General features: G+C 35.4%; 1 protein-coding gene across 1 annotated transcript; it reads right to left on the bottom strand.

Moving 5' to 3' along the window:
• Positions 1-741: 741 nt before the first annotated feature.
• LOC122075206 (MADS-box transcription factor 25-like) lies at positions 742-4,117 on the bottom strand. Its single transcript, XM_042640156.1, has 2 exons — positions 3,852-4,117; positions 742-2,286 (listed from the first exon to the last, which is right to left on the bottom strand). The coding sequence occupies exon 2, from the start codon at positions 2,270-2,272 to the stop codon at positions 1,136-1,138; it is 1,137 nt and encodes a 378-aa protein (XP_042496090.1). The 5' UTR covers positions 2,273-2,286; positions 3,852-4,117; the 3' UTR covers positions 742-1,135.
• Positions 4,118-18,155: the final 14,038 nt, after the last annotated feature.

Genomic DNA, 18,155 nt, shown 5'->3' on the forward strand with positions numbered 1-18,155 from the left:
AGGGAAAAAAAAAAAAATCAATAGTAGCAAAATAAATAGAAAACTTTACGGAGATAGAGCTATGCACATAGTGAGAAGCTTTAAAATATGAACCAAATCTAAGAAACCTAAGTAGAGTTTTTATGCCAATTGAAAGTAGGTCACACGTTATAAAATCAATTGCTATGAATTAGGGTTCCTTGGTTTGAGATTGTTTGATTCTCTGATCACCTTCCCCGCCACAACTTCATCACTTGGAGTGCCTTGTCTTATGGCCTTCCGATTGGGGATCTTTTTCATAAGCTGCACATCTCCTCCACTTGTGCGTTGTGTTAGGCTGGGATATCACATAAGGGACTAGAACATATTTGTCAACTTTTCGTTATGAATTATTGTATGATGAGGGAACAAGAAAAAAAAAAAAAAAAACTGTTCATTTTCAATTTTGGGTTGACTAGTCCCAGGACATATCACATTACCATAGACCTGACAAAACAAGGTTTTCCAGGCAAATTGGACCTATTACTGAACCTACTCTAACCTCTAATTCTTATATCTTTATTTCAATTTGTTCACATTCATCACAATCTACTCTAATCATTTATAATAAAACACAACATTAATAAAAAGCTAAAAAAAATATTAAATTTCTCATTAAGCACTAAACAATGGCTAAAAGTTATGAATTTACATATCTTTGTACATCAATATCTGTCTTTCCCCTTCAATCATAGAAAAATGAAAACAAAACTTCTACTAGGGTACCAAAGAGGAGAGAAAATTTTAGAGAATAAATGGTATTGTTATTTCCCAAGGCATACACTAAAAACGTTTCCCTATAAAACACATTTCCTTTCTGTCACAAGGGAAGAGCGGAGGAAAAAATTAGAACAAAAGGTTAGATTTGTATTCCTAAACCTATTTTGTGGGTTACTATAGACAAGACCACACTTATAGCTTCAAACAATGCAGAAGCTTATAGGAGAGGTATTAGAACTAATGTAGATACAAATACCCAATTGGGTGGTGAAAGGCAGAGCACGGCTGGAAATGCAACCATTCAAGAAAAACAATCTAGTAACCAAATAATCAAACGTCCCTTCCAAGAGAAGAACCTTAAACCAGATAATAAAGTTGGGTCTAATAATTGCAAAAGCTAGGACCAAAACGACAAAATCTGCTTAAAGAAATATGAACTGTTGTCTAGAACTGTCACATTGCTGTAGCGTTTATCATTATTGGTGGAAAGACCCTTGATAGCATCTCCATCAACACCAGACATAGGATAAGTAGCTTTGTCACTGATGAAGTCAGAAATAATGGCACCAGCACTATTATCATCAAAAAGATGATCAAAGAAATCTGCACTGTCATCTGCAACTATACAATCATCTTCATCAGCACCAGACATAGGATAAGCAGTTTTACCACTGATGAAGTCAGAAGTTGAGGCACCAGCACTATTATCATCAAAAAGATGATCAAAGAAAGCTTCATTGTTATCTGCAACTATCCAATCATCTTCATCAGCACCAGACATAGGATAAGTAGCTTTATCACTGATGAAGTCAGAAATTGTGGCACTATCACTATTATCATAAAAAATATGATCAAAGAGACCTTCACTGTCATCTGAAACTATCCAGTCAACACAGCTTTCATCATCAACAGTGGAAAAAACAGTACCAGCATCCTCATCAGCAGAAGACAAAAGACAAGATGATAGGTCAGTAACAAAATCAGAGGCTGCATCATCCTTGCTTTCATCAGTAGAATACAAAGGACAAGATGACAAGCCAGTAAGAAAATCAGAGGCTGCAACATCCCTGTTCTCATCCTCAACCCCTAGCAACTGTTCAGCATGAGCATTATCCAACTTCTGGCATACACTTTCCCTTAGACTCTCCAAAGAGCTTCTCAAAATCTGCAACTCCTCCAAAGATCTGTATTTATCAACATCAACCAAATCCCACCAGAAACCCACCTTCTTTCCCTCACAAGAACATTGATTCAACTGTTCCCTGTCCTTTTTTCCTTCCCATTCAACCTCTGTGATTTCTTTGAAGGGCATGTTATTGAGGTATTGATCAATAACATCATCAACAGAGGAGGTCGGGGTGACGAAAGTGTAAGGGTTTCCTGCAGGGGAGAAGACAACCATGGCAATCTTGGCATTGCAAAGGCCACTGGTGTTCAAAGCTTTGCCAAAGAGACCCTTACGCCTCTTTGAAAAGGTCACATTCACCTTTTTCTTGTCATCAATCTTTTCAATTGGAATTTTCCTCTTACCCATTGCAACAGCAGCCACTGCATTTCAGAATTCCCATACGTAAAAGAGGAAAACAAAGTCAGTCAACTGAAATAAGATAAAAATAATAAATTTAACAATAAATTTAACGAAATACACTTCAAGAGTTCCATGCACAAAATGTCCATATACATCTACATTGAGTTTTGTATAATATTAAGATACGCAGTCAGTAAATAGAAAACAAAATAACCAATTAACTTCCATCCCCACCATAAAATCTCTTGTATGAGCTCTATGTTGGTGTCGGACATACCCCTGGACAGAGAAATGAAATTATGATGTTGCAGAACATATTTGAGCAGGATATAAAGCGGATACAACAGTTGAGAGCTGCAAGGAAGTTTTGGCCCTACTGGATGAGGCAAACCCATCATTGAGGATGTTGCATCAGAAGTAATCCATTTGGATGCTCAATGTTACATTGTGAAAGCTGAAGGAATTGAAAAAGCAAAAACCAGATTTGTGTCCATAGGGCCACATCAGAACTAATAACCATAGATATAAACAAGAAAGCATAGCAAAGCCAAGTGCAGACTAGATCCAGATAAAAGTCTCAAATATTTGTCCAAAACAACTATAGCTGAAACCCAACCAAAATTAAACCTTTGACATTAGCACCAACAACCAATAATCCCTAAGATCATTGAGAATCTAGTATTGCTCTTCAAACATTCTGGAATTTCATTCCATCTAAAAGTCCATGCTATATCATGAAGCAGCAGCATGAGTAGCTTACTTGTGTTGTTAAGATTTAAATGCCTTGCTGACTTTCAGTATTCCCTTTTATTTTATTAAATAAGAATCTTGATTATTATTATTGTTGTTGTTGTTGTTGTTATTTTTTAGTATGATCATTTAAAACCATGTAAATTGTAATACTGACAATTTTGCTCGTATATCAATCTGAATTTTCAATCTCTTTGAAGAAAATTTGCTTCTTTGGTATGATCAGTTAAACCCTGTGAATATTCAATATCTTAGAGGAAAATTTTCCAAACACACCCCCCCCCAAAAAAAAATATATATATAATCAGTGAAGGCATTTAGTTGCCTTTATGTAAATCATTGCCTGAACCCATGAATCATTGTTTTACACAAATTTTTATGACCAAAAACATAGGAAGTAAAGCTTGTTAGTTTGAAATTAGGAACTAGCAGCTGAGCAGTGTCTTCTTCAACCGATTGCCCTCATTTTGAACACCAGAATTTATCAAATAGAATGAAAAAACAAAAGTGTTGCTATTAATAACAAAATATTTCATGGAAAATTGGAAAGGAAAATCAAAAGATAGGGGGGAAAATTAGGTTATTTGAGTTCCATTTGGAAAAGTAATATATCTCAAACGCAAGAATAGTAGTCGACAGAATAATCTGATCTCTATCAATAAAAAAAAGCAGAATAATCCGACCGATGCAATTGAGTAGCATCTCCATAGAGATGACATATGATTATCACATCCAATGAATATTTTCACAAAAATAACAGCATTTCCTGACTAGCATGGAGAATAGGCTAAGGGTTTCAAGAATAGGTCAGAGAGAGAGAGAGAGAGAGACATACCTGCGAAGCTGATATGGGTTGAGTGCTTCAGAAAGAACAAGCTTGCGATTGAGAGATTGAGATCGCTTGCTAAATTGAGGTCGCCCGGCCAAGAAATTGCACACCAAGCGAATGAGATCGCCCGTCAAGAAAGACACATGAAGAGAGCTTTCAGCTGAGAGAGAGAATTGGAATTTGGGATACGAGCGGGAGCAGAGAAGAGGAGGTAACTTGGAATTTGAAATCTGCAACGATCTTATCTCAGAGACTGAAGAAGAAGGTCGGTGGAAACGCGAGCGGGAGCGGGGAATTCAGGATATGGGCAACGGTCTTATGCGCCCACGTTTTTTTTTTTCCTTTCGTTTGGCTCTTTCCCTTCTATTTTCTATTACGATAATACCCCTCTTCGGTTTCTCTATTTTTGAATTGTTCACGTATTTCCTTTCCCGCTTTCCCTTCTATCGTCTATTTCCAATAATACCCCTCTACGGTTTCTCTATTTTTAATTGTTCATGTGGTATCTCAAACTCTAGAAATTTTTTATTAAATTATGGAGATTTAATCATAAGTACCGGGAATTTTTTTTTTTATAATTTTATAATTTTGTTGCAATTTTTTATTTTCGAATTTTTATCATACCATGATAAGATCATTGATTTATATGAATACCATATAATAGAGTATATATATTCTGCATTCATGTGATTTTTTTTTCATCACAAAATTATTCCAAAGCATATTTTGATTGTATTATAATTTGAGTTCACACCTTTTATTTTATTTTATTTTTTATTTTTACATTTTCTTTTGTTTACTCCTCTCACCACCCCCCGCCCCAAAAAAAAAAGCAACTTGTCACAAGTTAATAATCTTCTTTGGGTTGTCCTTAGGATTTTAAGATTAGTACCAGTCACTTTCAATCCCAGTTAATGGAAATCGATTAAAATAACTTTATAACCCTAGTTTCTATATAGGATAAGTATGATTTGGCTCAGATGGAACTGGTCTTGACCTAATTGATTGATTCGATCTGATTTTTCAAATCTTGATTGTTCCTGGTCTTCTTCCTAAAGCTTATTTAAGACTAGGTAAATAAGGATTTTCAAATAATTTGAAAATTATTCATCCTTATGCCCCTGTCAAGTTTGCATATTTTTTTGTTAGACATAGAAAATAACAGAATTTACCCTCGTTATAAAAAATGTAATATATTAAAGGGGAAAACACAAGGTTATAACTTTTTCACTAACCTTAATTACAACAATATTTCTTATTAAAATATTCAACATCACTACTAAAGGGTACTTTTTTTTTTGGTAGAAACTACTAAAGGGTACTTACAACTAGAGTTTTAGGAATAGGTATTGGATAGATGATACAATATAAACAGAGGGTAAAATGGGCAAAATACAATAGAATATCAATATCTTTGGAGACAAAAACATTTGAAATGGATTGATGCTGTATCTGTTTTGGAACTAGTCAATACCCTTTCGGATACTTGGTAATAAAACTATGGTTACAAGTTACAACAGAGGTGGGCTTGAGCAAGAATATGCTCGAAAAAGGCTTCCAAGCATTATGGCTATAGCTATTAGCTACCATGTGATTGTTCTTGGTGCTAAAATTCAGTAAACAAATGTTTTCTTATGTGTAAATATTTCCTAATGACCCGTTAAGGAAAGATACTTTTATTATTACTTTTCACCCCAAATAAATAAATAAACTTCTACTATTGATTTAGTTCAGTGGACGTAAGACTTGAGTTTCCTTTCACCCATGGCGAAGAGATTCCCTAACTTAATCTCCCTCGGAACATGTGTATGAACGATTTTATACAGTAAGAAGACCAACTTTGTTGATCATTGATTTCCTTCACTAACGATGAAGCAAAATTTTTTCCATGGACATATAGCATAGAAGGGGAAGTATTGGATTTTTGTTTTCAAAATTAATATTGTACCCTTAAGAAAGGATTCCTAACCACAGTTGCAATTAATTTCACATAAGAAGGGAAGATGATACAAACCTGCCCAGACATAGGAACGCACCTAATTACCAATTTGCTTTCATGAAATTTAAAAAATTGTGTCCATGTTGATGTCATGTATGCGTTTTCATTGGCCCCATGCTAGTGTAGGGGCCACACTACCAGGGCAATCAGATCTAGATCTAGATCTAGTTGCCCTTTATACAATGTGCAACGACTAAACATGTATGGAAGTAAAAGTGTCAATCAATTGGTTTGCTGCAATTTCAATCAGGTTGAATCAATTTTGATCAATTATTGAATCAACCCGAAACCTAAACGTTTAAAGGAAATTTTAGTTTCAGAGGAGTTTGATCAGGTTTGAGTTCCAGTTGGAAGAAAATACATCTCAAAACAAAAGAAAAAAAAAAAGGCCAACAAAATAATCTGATTGATGCATTTGAGTACCATCTCCAAAGGCATCACATATGATTAATATCGCTTCTAATGAAGCTTTCCAGCAAAATAATATTGTTTCCTCACTGTAGTAGATAATGCATGGGTAACCACTTGGGTGTGTTTATGACAGTAAAAACAGTGTTTTCTACTCCAAAGACTGGAAGGCAAGTACCATCGACATAGAAGCAGCAGCCTTATGAGAGGTTCCAACAAGCCTTATAAATGAAGATTTCTGGAGGTGGAAGACCACACTCACTGTACATGCATAGTGGACTTACTATAGGAAGTGTCTATCGAAACTAGATCATAGGTCGGGTCAAGCAAGAGAAAAAATTTGACTCTCATATCTTCACCTTGTCCCACAAGCATTGCCTTCTCTCTTCCTCAAACTTTCTCTGTACCCACGAATCCCAGCCCTTGAATCACTAATTGGGCACTCAATTAATTGCCAACTTTTCTATTTTAACTGTAGATTAAGTCTCATTGGGCAGATAGAAAGGTAAGATAAAGAAAAGTAAGGAGTGAAAAAAAAAAAAAAAGTTCATGTTGTTAGCTATCCCAGAATTAGTGGCTAAATTAATGGTGGGGCCGGGATTCAAGGGACATAGAGGTCATTTTCATAGGAAGGGAGAGAGACACCCAAACAACCCCCCCCCCAAATATATATATATATATATATATTTTTTTTTTGGCATGGCATTTTTCTCTAGTAAGGAAACTTTCTTGAATAGAGCAAGGTTTGCATTAGGTTTAAGGGTTGGCATGGCTGAAGTTCAGAGTTTTCTGTCTTGTAATAGCTCAATTACTATAGCAACAAGTCTTCGAAGTATTCACAGGAAGGGAAAATTTTCTCCACAACACCACCTCAGATTTTTTTATCATTTTCTTTCTTCGCAGGATGTAGGTCCCATATGGATAATATATTTTTCAAGATAACCATTAGTGTGGCATGTAGATTCTTCCCCACATTGACAATGTGAACTCTCTGTCATTGTGGATAATATATTTTACATACTTTCAAGATAAAATAACAAGCCCTACTAAAAAGCTATATTATCTTTTTCATTGCATGAGACACTATAATTAAATTCTTTACATTCTTCCTTTTTCTTCTCTTTTTTACTTCTGAGCATTTTACATCAAAATAAACGGAGCTTCTGGAGGAAAATTTCACTCCCATGGGTCATGATGGGTACAGAAATAAACAAGATAAATAAATAAACAAGAAAAAGAAATAACATCAAATGGCTAACACACCAATTACACAACTACTAATGGTATTTCACTTGACGAGAGAGAGAGAGAATAAAAACATCACTTCCACTACTTATTTATCTCTGCATTTCTTATCCCCTTGCCCCCCTCCCCCCCCCTTTTTTTTGGTTGTAAATGATACATCACTGTAAACCAAGCAATTTTTGTCAGCATCAGTACACAGGCTGTTTGAACACTTCTAGGGCAATATTCCTTCAAGAGACTACTTAATGTACCAACTGAGCCCAAATGTTACCAGGCACAAGGAACTAGGCTAGTTTATTTATTTCCATGTGTTTCGTTTGGTCATTTTAGAGGGCTAATGACTGAATTGGTAGAAATGAGCGAAATGAAATGATCAAGATGGCCGAAATTTAGATGAAGTAGCGTTCCTTTTTTTTTTTTGGCCGAAATGAGTTGAATTGCGAAACGAAATGATTGAAATTATGTACCTAATCTATGTTTGTATGCCATTTCATTTCGGTAAAAAAAAAAATCTGAGATTTTGACAAGATATCACTGAGTTTCGAACCATCGTAATAACACATTATTACAGATGAAAGTGGAAAGGGAAATAAATGGACACAATATTGGAGTAAAAAGATAAATCAGTCCCACAAAAAATGTTTTGTAGATCAAGCATACTCTTTTAAAATAACAAACTTCAGAGACACAGATCCGTCCCCAATAAAATGTTTCATTATAGATACATCATATCTTATCAATTTCCACCATGGAATACTCAAACATTCAAAACTAATTGCAACAATTGAAAGAGTTGGTGAAGATGGTTTTTGACAAGGAGCTAAAAAGAATAAGAGAGGAAGAGAGCTAAACCAGCGGATGCACATTCAACAAATTATCAAAAGTTTTAACCGTAACCCCTAAACTCTAAAATCATAAACCTTAAAACCATAAAACTTTAAACCATTAACATCCAGTGTTTCAACAAAATGACTAAAGTTTGTCATATAATTTGACGAAGATATAAAGTCCAAACTACACTTAAATATGCCTAAATTTTATTAAGTTGGACAAAAATTGATTAATTTGATCAAATTATCCTTTCTCAAATTTATCACTAGTATGCCCTGAATGAATATAATATCCAATTTTTTAACAATAGAAGCCAAAGTTGACAAATCTCATAAAAATAATTCTAATATCATCAGAATCTCCATTATTTGACTAAGATGTCTATATTGCACCTTGATATACCTAATTGTTAATCATTTTTATCAAAATTGAACAATATATCATATCATAAGGTTGACAAAAAAATGCACATGTTTGATTAAGATTACCAAATTTTCCTGATTTGATCAAATTAACCTTATTCAAAATAAAAATATCACTAGTATACCTTAAACGACCATAGCATCCTATTTTTGAATCATACTCCATTTTTTACCTTTGATTTCAAAATTTTGACCAAAATTACTTGAACTAGAGAAAAAGCACCCAAGTTGCACTTATCTCACTTTTTTATGTACAATGGCTTAGGGAAACAACCCCTAAAAGATAAGAGAGAAAACTGAAGGGTTTAAGTTGATATTAGAGGCGGTTTACTACCATCTCAAGAAAAATTTCTCTTATCTTTTAGGGATGGTTGACTACAGCCACTAAAAGAAATTTAACTTTTTTTTTTTTTCAATTTTCTTTTACTTTTTTTCCCCTGTCCCATATAAGACTACAAATACTCACAAAACTTCAAACATAAGCAAGGGAGTTTTTTCATTCCAATCCAAAATAAACCATACAATCAAATGTTTTTACAATTTTTGGAAAGAATGCTCATCCGTATAAATGTATCAAGAACATCCTTGTAGAAGGCTTCCTAAAAAAGAAACAAAATCCATCTCTCAACTTTGAATAATGTTGTCTGTCGTTCCTCCCACGATAAGCTTTATGATCCCAAACTGAACAGTGAGTTGTAAAATTTCTCTCAATATTGTTCATTTTAATGGATTGAATCTCAACATGTACCTGTAAAGATGGAATAGTAAGATTAATAATTATTAAAAACATGAGCTATCTATCAGATTTATCCTTAGCCAATACATCCTAATACAGATCAACCTATTTTCAAACTTAAATTCACTTGTCTCGTCATGTAGACTACTGGACAATCATCTTCATATCTAAGACTTAAGGTGAAAGAGATGTTGAATTCACCATTATGAAAAGCTAGAGAGTAATCTGTAACAGATAAAAAATGAAGTCCACTGGCTAAAGATAATTTCAGCACTCCAGCTTACTTGCACTTCCATTGCAAACTTACCTCTCATCTATTGAGTAGGGGATCATAGAAATCCAGTCCAACTTCAGATTGAACATACTCAATGGTTTTGATCTCAACATGGGGAGAACAAGTCTAGACCTGAATCATATATATTTATGTCATAAACAATATGACAAAGAAAAATGAATTTTGTTCCTTTTAATTTAGTGAGAAGCAAAAATGAACTGACCCACCTTCCGTCTTTATCTTTCGATTCTTTCTCTTTAGCATCATTGACTCACTTAAGTATACATTTCTTTCAGGCAAGGAACCACACTGAGATGGCATAAGGGTTCAAAAGAAACTCACTCCTCCTCTGCCCATCTGAGTTACCTTGGGGAATTGAGCAGTTGCTTCCCCTAAGAAGATGTCAACATAGATCAAAGGAGCTCTCCTCGTAAATAGCATACTTGATCAATACCAGCTATACTAACTTCATAAAAGACGCATGTCTATAGACTGAAATTAAATATTGGTTCTGTTCTTTATGTAATTCCATTCCTGTCACAAATACAATAAGCTGACCAGTATGGATTTAGTGTTTTTGCTGCCTCTTCGATATGCCCTTCCCTGCCATCTCTGTCGGCCGAGTGCAGTGAAGTTTCAATCATCAATAATAGTAGTTGTAGCTAATTCAAAGGCGGAAAGTGTTAAGCTTGTCTCGAATTCTTGACCCGTTTTGAAGATTGACCCGATCCGACATATTTTGATGGCGATCCGAATGGAAAATTTTCTGAGATCTGTGATGGAAGCGGCCCAAGCCCGGAGCCCATCACTGATCTCGTATGGGGGTGCGGGGGCTACGCCCCCACGGTATGGTTCGACCGGATCGACCGCGACCCGATGGGTCGAACCGCGATTTGGAGTATATATATAATGTACTGTTGCTTGTTGAGAAAGTCATTGTATTCTAGGGTTTTCACGAAACTAGGGTTTCAGGGCGAGTTCTTCCTCGCCGCTGCTAGGGTGTAATCTCTCTTTTGCATAGTGAATCATCTTCTTCTTCGCCCGAGGACGTAGCACACCACCCTGGTGTGTGAACCTCGTTAAATCTCTGTGTCGTACGGACATATTGTCTCCCTTTATTCGTGTTTCTTGGTGTTTGATCTAACAGAAAGGGATCTGTTCAAACCAGAACTGAGGTAAGAGATATTTCAGCCTCACATACTCTCAGGTTTAACTTGTATTTTCAAGTATCAAGCTCCTCTTGCACGAATTATGCCTGGTATAAATGCATCATTAAACAAAAGACAAGTTTTAAGACATGGTAAAAGGAATAAAGTACATTTAAATACCCACGGGGAGAGAGAGAGAGAGAGAGAGAGAGAGTATGACATAGGGGGTTCAACTAAATTCCACACAGTTATATTTTGAACACTAATGAGTTTCATACTTCCAAGATTGTTGACCACTTGGTAACATATTTAAGTCATGTACATGTGCCCATCTGTTCATCCTGCCCCAAGCAACCACCCACGGCTTAAACAAAAAGGAAAACCACACAAGTAAATTGGTACAGTAATTCAATTTAGTTAACTTCTGTATATGAAAAGTGAAATAGCTATAAAAGAAAAATATAAACTCTGGTGTTGAGTTCAAAGAGGTGTTCAAATGTTTACATCCATAAGTATTTAACAACCAGTACTACATTTAACTTTCATAGCTTGACATGGATGAGAACCACCCATTAAGAAACTCAAATACCATAATGAAGCAAGAAAAAAGAAAATCATGAATTCAATGATAGTCCACATCACAGAGATCTCTCCCAAAAATTAAAATTGACCCCAACAGCTGAAATGGATGGATGTGGAATACTCCAAAATATAGGTATCATCTGATGCTCGATTGGTTGGGGAGACCCAGACGAGGTGTACCTGGGCAGCCGATTCCTCATAGATATTTCCAATCTCTCATAAATACTAGAATTCTGATTCGGAGAATGGAAATTAGACTGTCATACATGGGATATGGTCTGATTATATGCTTCCTTATAATATTAATTTACATTGCTGCGCATAGAAGTTCCAGCCTCCAGTATGATATAATTTTTCAACATAATTTCACTAAGTAATCCTCTTCACGTTTAATGCTGTGGAAGATACATTATTATGATATTTACAGGAAGAGCCACTACATGGACATGAGTTTGATGTCTGCACGAAACACTCACACTTTGTTTTTCTATATACAACAAAGATGACTTCCTGGAAAGGAAGAATGAAATAAGCAACTAGAGCAAGTACCTGGTATGAGTTTGGAACCACACCTCTTGAAAGAAATTTGAAAGTGGGGTATTAGTTAATCGTTGGTTTTGCTCTGTCCAACACCATGAGTCGGTGTCAACATGCAGCATCTCTATTTGTCTCCCCAAATCATAAGTTTCAGAATGCAAGTAAAGCCCTGTTCATTGATAAAACCATACAAATATAAATCTTTCATAGCACTTCATGCCCAGTGATTAAGTTTGGGGAATGAGATAACTGCTCCACCATGTCCTAGATCATAAGTTTTTAGAATGAAAGTCTAATTTTAGGCATAGGAAGGTTTGATATAATGAATCTGATCTGCATGATGGATAAGTTACGACAAATCTATATCCACATTGGCCATGTATAAAATTGTAGGGGCCCATCTCAGTTTTATTAAGGCCATGACTTATTTTTCAATTTGGAGAACAAGTGAAAGAAATTATGTATCAAACAAAATATTAAGATCCACTTATACCTCGAATAAGTAAATTATACACAATGTGTGTTTAGATCAAAACTTGCTTCAAATGACTGTTGAGCATGTTTCCTCTTTCTCACATATTTCGTATGGTAAACACATCCCCAGTGTACCATTGACAAAATTTTAAGATGCTCAATTAGAAATTAGTAGAACTATCAGAATGTCTAGACTGATCTAAATGCTGAGATAGAAGCAGAGGTGAAAACATTACTTGAGAATTCATGTAGTTCACTCCCTGTGTGAAGGATACCTGATGAGCAATCTCTGAAATTTATTTACCATACCCAGAGAAAATACACCACTGTAAGCATTTATACGTAAAACCATTCCAAAAAAACCAGGATGAAGAACGATTAGAAATAAAGAGATAAAATTTAAGTGGAGAATCCATTACCTATGCATTTGAACCAGGTTGAACTTCAACAACATACCTTTTGTCCCTACTCTTCCCAGATCCCTTGGTATCACCCTATCAGAATCCATAATTATACAAAGAGAAGAGTAAACCACTAGCGTGGATAGGAAAGAGTTACCAAAATGTGATCTATGTATCTCATTTTTTAGTTACCAGAGCCATAAAACTTCCTAGTGATGTGTGATCTTATGAATTCAACCACACAGCCTGGTCATGTCAGAGCCGGACCAGGGGATTGTAAGTAGAGGTGGTAATGAGCTTAACTGGTTTTAGTTAGGGCTGTGGTCGATCTGAATCTAACTTCTGTACTAGAGAACTATTAGGTGAATTGGGCTCAAGGATCTCAAAAAGCTTTAGAAACTTGAGTTTGAACACAACTTCTTAATTAATCTCATCATTGTAGGCCAGTCAAAAATTATATTATGATACATATCTAGTTATGCAATTATTTGAACTGATTGAGCATTATAATTGATTACATAAATATAGAACATGGAAGGTGATGGAAGTTGGATATGATATCAAATTGGGAAGATATTTGTATATCTTCATAATGTAAACACCATTCATTTCCTATGGCAACTATCCAATAGTTAGACAACTATATAAGGGAAAAAAAAAGCTGAAATAAAAACAGAATTTAATGCTTCCAAGTTCCAATTGTAGCTACCTTTTGAACATAATCAATCTTTTAAATTCTAACTACTCTTATTGTATGAAAATAGATTGATATTATGGATTGGTGTGAAATTCTGTAACCTTTCTAATTTGTCCGCAGAAATAGAAACATTATCATTAATTCTCAGGCACTGCTAATTTTATTTTGGTACCATTTTTCAGCAGTCAATCTGTAAATGTTCTAACCAGAGTTCCCATATCTATAACAATGGACGTAGCATGGCCTGTAAATGAGCATGTGTTGGTTGCCGGCTTGCCGCATGACTGGAGGTGTGTTCTATGTCATCATCCTCACTATTGTATCTATCCATAATAAGCAGGAGAGAAACATGCTGCAACAGCAATTATAAGCAATAGGATTATGTCATCATTTGTCTAAAGCATTATTCCTGTCCATAATAAGGTCATCAAAAGACCCAAATGTATCCTTAGTTTGCTAGCATGCTTGATGTAGCAAACTACCATACTGCTTGATGCATCACGTTGACAGCATCTGGTCTGTAACATCTCTCTTCATTCATCAGTGGTTAGCAAGACACAATTTTCATAATTTTTGCACTCACTACCGTAGTCTCTTCAGCCTTTGCTCTTTTAGATGAGGATTCATGGAAATTCTTCTTCTTTCTCTTTAGGTAACTGGTTGGGAAAATTTTCTTCGTCATTGTCGTCATCATTAACATCATCATGACCCACATAATTTACACTATTTGATATTGTAAGTCCTGCTGAACCACAGTCACACACAACTCTCCCAATCCTGGGAAATCTATAAGCTGATCGACTGGAGAAGATGATGGGTCATTTTCATTGGTGCAATACACACCTGCACCCTTTGGTTTTACTCCATTGGAATACATCCTGTATCTCATCTTCAATCTGCAGTGAACCTATCAAGAATTATGCATCTCATTCCAACTCCAGTAGTGTCGATCTTGTTGGTGAGGTGGCCATTCGGCCTCATCATGGAATTACTGTGACAACGGTTATAAGAGTGATAACGGTCACAAGAAGGAGAAATTTGGGGGCAATTCCGTTGATTGGAAAAGAGCCGTTTTTCAACGGATCTATTGACTCTATAAAAGAGTTGGAAAATATACGAAGTTAATCAATAAGTTGGAGCCCCAAAACTCTTGCGCTATCTCCTTTTTGACTCTTCTCTTCTGTCTCCATGGTACAACAATGGTATCAGAGCTAAAGACGATCAACAATGTCGAACGGTGCCACGGCAATGGGGAATCGTACAACTTCACCGCAAGATCCGATAGACTGGCCAGGTCTTGAGTTTGCCCAGTTCGGCGCAGGGTGATTCTGGGGAGTGGAATTGGCGTTTCAGTGCCTAGAAGGTGTGGTGAAGACAGAGGTCGTGTATTCTCAGGGTCACGCCATCGATCCCACCTACCAACAGACCGACTGCTCCGTCACTGGAAAGGATGCCACGGCCGGCGCTGGTCTACAAAAGCTACAACTCCTCTTCGAAAAGAGAAACCGGTGCTTCCAGATGCAGAAATCAGATCTGAAGAATCGGTAGATCTAGATGCAAAGATCACTTTGGACACTCATCGAGAGGCAATCCTGGTCGCCGAGTGCATCTGCACTTTCCTCTTTGTCTTCACCGGAGTCGGCACTGCCATGACTGTCTATCTATCCTCTACTGGATCGATCAGTTGCTAGCATCTTCTTGCTTCTCCCGCTATTGTGAACGTAATCTCATCGTCGTCGACCGCCACTGCCGACCGTCGTCTTTATCTACATTTAGGTCGGTGCAATGTCTTGTTTTTCCAAACACGCCAGAGGTAAGTGATGACCTTTAATTATCATTATAGAGGGCCACTTACAATTTATAATTATATAATATTGTTTGTTACTTCTATAATATTAAATATGCATGATCACATGGGTTCACTTACTATTGTATTGTTTGTTATTTATACAATATTATTATAAATATTATAATGGTCCGGTAACTTGTCTTATATGAACAATTGTAATTTATTTTACAATCATAATGGTGCCATTTTTATTAGTTCGGTCATATATAACAATGTCTGTCCACTTACAATTTCATTTAATATTTTATTATTATTATTTTTTAAAATAATATTGAATATGTTGCTATTAGAGTTTTATATCTGAAGTGGAGACACACTTCTAATGTTCTTCACATGCATAAGTGGTTGCATTCAAGATATTGAATGGCAATCTTAATTTGAATTCCTGTTTTTCGTTATCACCTTGGCATTATAATGTCTGTATTATAGGTTGATATGTTTTGGAATTGTGAAGATACTATGTATTAAGAGTTTACATGTTGAATGTATTCTTGTTATGTTTTATATGTTCTAGAGATCATGGATCTTATTAAAAATGATCTATAGCCCATAATAGTTCTCTGATGTATTTCCTTTTGGATTATTCAACCCAAAAGGAAAGTGTCAAACCTTTTGGTTTTTTAAGCATATTCATAAATTTCATGGAGTATATATATGTTAAGGTTTGATGAATTGGTTTGGGTCATCTACGTGACACCACCTCCATGGGCTTTATGGATTGGCAATTATTTTCCATTATAGTACTTTGAGTCAAGGTAGACTCTTATTATGGGAATGTACTATGTTTTGGTCGATGATCACCTCTAGCCATAGTTTTGGTTTGGTGGGAAAAATATTTGTATTCTATACTAACTAGATGGTGGAAAAATACTCAGTCATGATTGAGGTTAGACTGAACTTGATATCCGTTAGAACCATATGACGTGATTGCTTGATAGTCTATTCAAGTGGACCAATTGTTAGACCACATGATCTTGGTATGCCAATGATAATATATCGATGCAATCATTTTATTAAATGTTATTTTTTCTTGCATCATTTTCAGTGATAATATATGCTCAATGGAATTTTTGGAACTTATTGATATATTTAGTTGGTAATCTCATATGATCTGTCCGAGTTTATTTTGTCTACTTTTAGCAAGACTAGCTTAGTAGTCTAATATATTTAATATATATTAGTTTTTCATTACAAGTGGTATTGGAAGTATCAAAGTTAATGATGGGTCATGTTATGTATCATTTTTGGTAAATGATCATTGTTAGCTATGTTATTGGATTTACCATTGGATTTTTGTGAATGAATTGAGGAGATTTGTTCGATTGAACCCAATCTTTGTTCACCTAGTGAATCAATGGAAGGTCTGACATGAAATATGTCTTGATGCAAATGACTTTAGTGTTAAGTCAGAAATTAATCATATTCGTTAATAAAACATCCAATTGACTTATGGACTTCCAATGCCGGTTAAGTTTTTTTTTCGATGTTGAAAATGAGTTAATCGACATGTTAGGTTGACAAAATGACTTTGGATGTCAGGAAAAGGCTGGAAATCAATGCAATCTTTGTATTGGAAATTTTTTTTAAAGCGTAGTTATTATGGTTGTTCAAGCAAAATAAGCCTGACGATCCGATTTTTGTACGGATCTTGTGGATTATGCTTAAAGTTTTATTTTTGTGCATTTGCATGGGATTATTTATGATATGAGATCTGAAATTAATAATATGCAATGGAAGGTGGTTGGGATTTGAAATTATGCTAACATATAGAACTTTGATTTTGGAAAAGCCCAACATTATGGAGTGTTTTTCCATGGATTTATGTTATTGCATAATTAGATTATACCTTATGAATTAGGGGTAGACAAGAAACCAAACTTAGAAAATCTAAAGAAGTAGGGATTAGTAGCCCATGTACAAATGTCTGTGTCATAAAGGAAAGAGTTGGATTCTAGAATGGCCAGATGCAAGTTCATATGATATCCTGAATGATAAAGGGATTAGTTTCTATCACCCTGAAAAGCGGTAATTGAGAGTCGTGATGCGGAATTTCTAGAGAAACTAGAAGAGGAACCACTGTAGGAGGATATAGAACCCCTGCATGTCATTGACAATGACTACGATGTTGACCATCAAGAGGAACCAAGAATTTTTTCTATCAAGGAATCCAAGCTCTTGAAGATCAAGTTGATCATCAAGGACAAGACCCGGAGCCGAGGGTAAGTGGGAGTAAAAGAAATAGAGTACCCCCAACTTATTTAGATGACTATTACTTTTAATTATGTCAATCATCTTGTCATACAATTGACACAGATGTGGAAGAAGTAGTCGATCCTGTAACCTATAGTGAAGTAATGAAATCGCGAGAATTAGGTGAATGGTGGAATGCCATGTGGGAGGAAATTGTTTTTATGAAAACTTATGACCTACAAGAGGTAGAAATTTCATAGTTTGAAATGTGTACAAAGAAGATGGGTCTGTTGATAAATTCGAGGCACAGTTAGTTGCAAAAGGATATACACAGAAAGGTAGGAATAAAACTACTAGGTTATTTATTTGTCGGTAGGGAAATTTTCCTCTATTAGATTGTTTTTGACACTTGTTGAACATCTGGACTTAGAGTTGTTCCAAATGGATGTCAAAAATGCTTTTCTCAATGGTGAGTTGGAAGAAATTGTACACTTATGCGACAACCTAAAGGTTTTCG

The sequence above is a fragment of the Macadamia integrifolia genome, chromosome 4 (assembly GCF_013358625.1).
Source record: "Macadamia integrifolia cultivar HAES 741 chromosome 4, SCU_Mint_v3, whole genome shotgun sequence".
NCBI lineage: Eukaryota > Viridiplantae > Streptophyta > Magnoliopsida > Proteales > Proteaceae > Macadamia > Macadamia integrifolia.

Excerpts from the sequence above, each read along its gene's own strand:
- LOC122075206 (XM_042640156.1), bottom strand. The coding sequence starts at position 2,272 with ATGGGTAAGAGGAAAATTCCAATTGAAAAGATTGATGACAAGAAAAAG.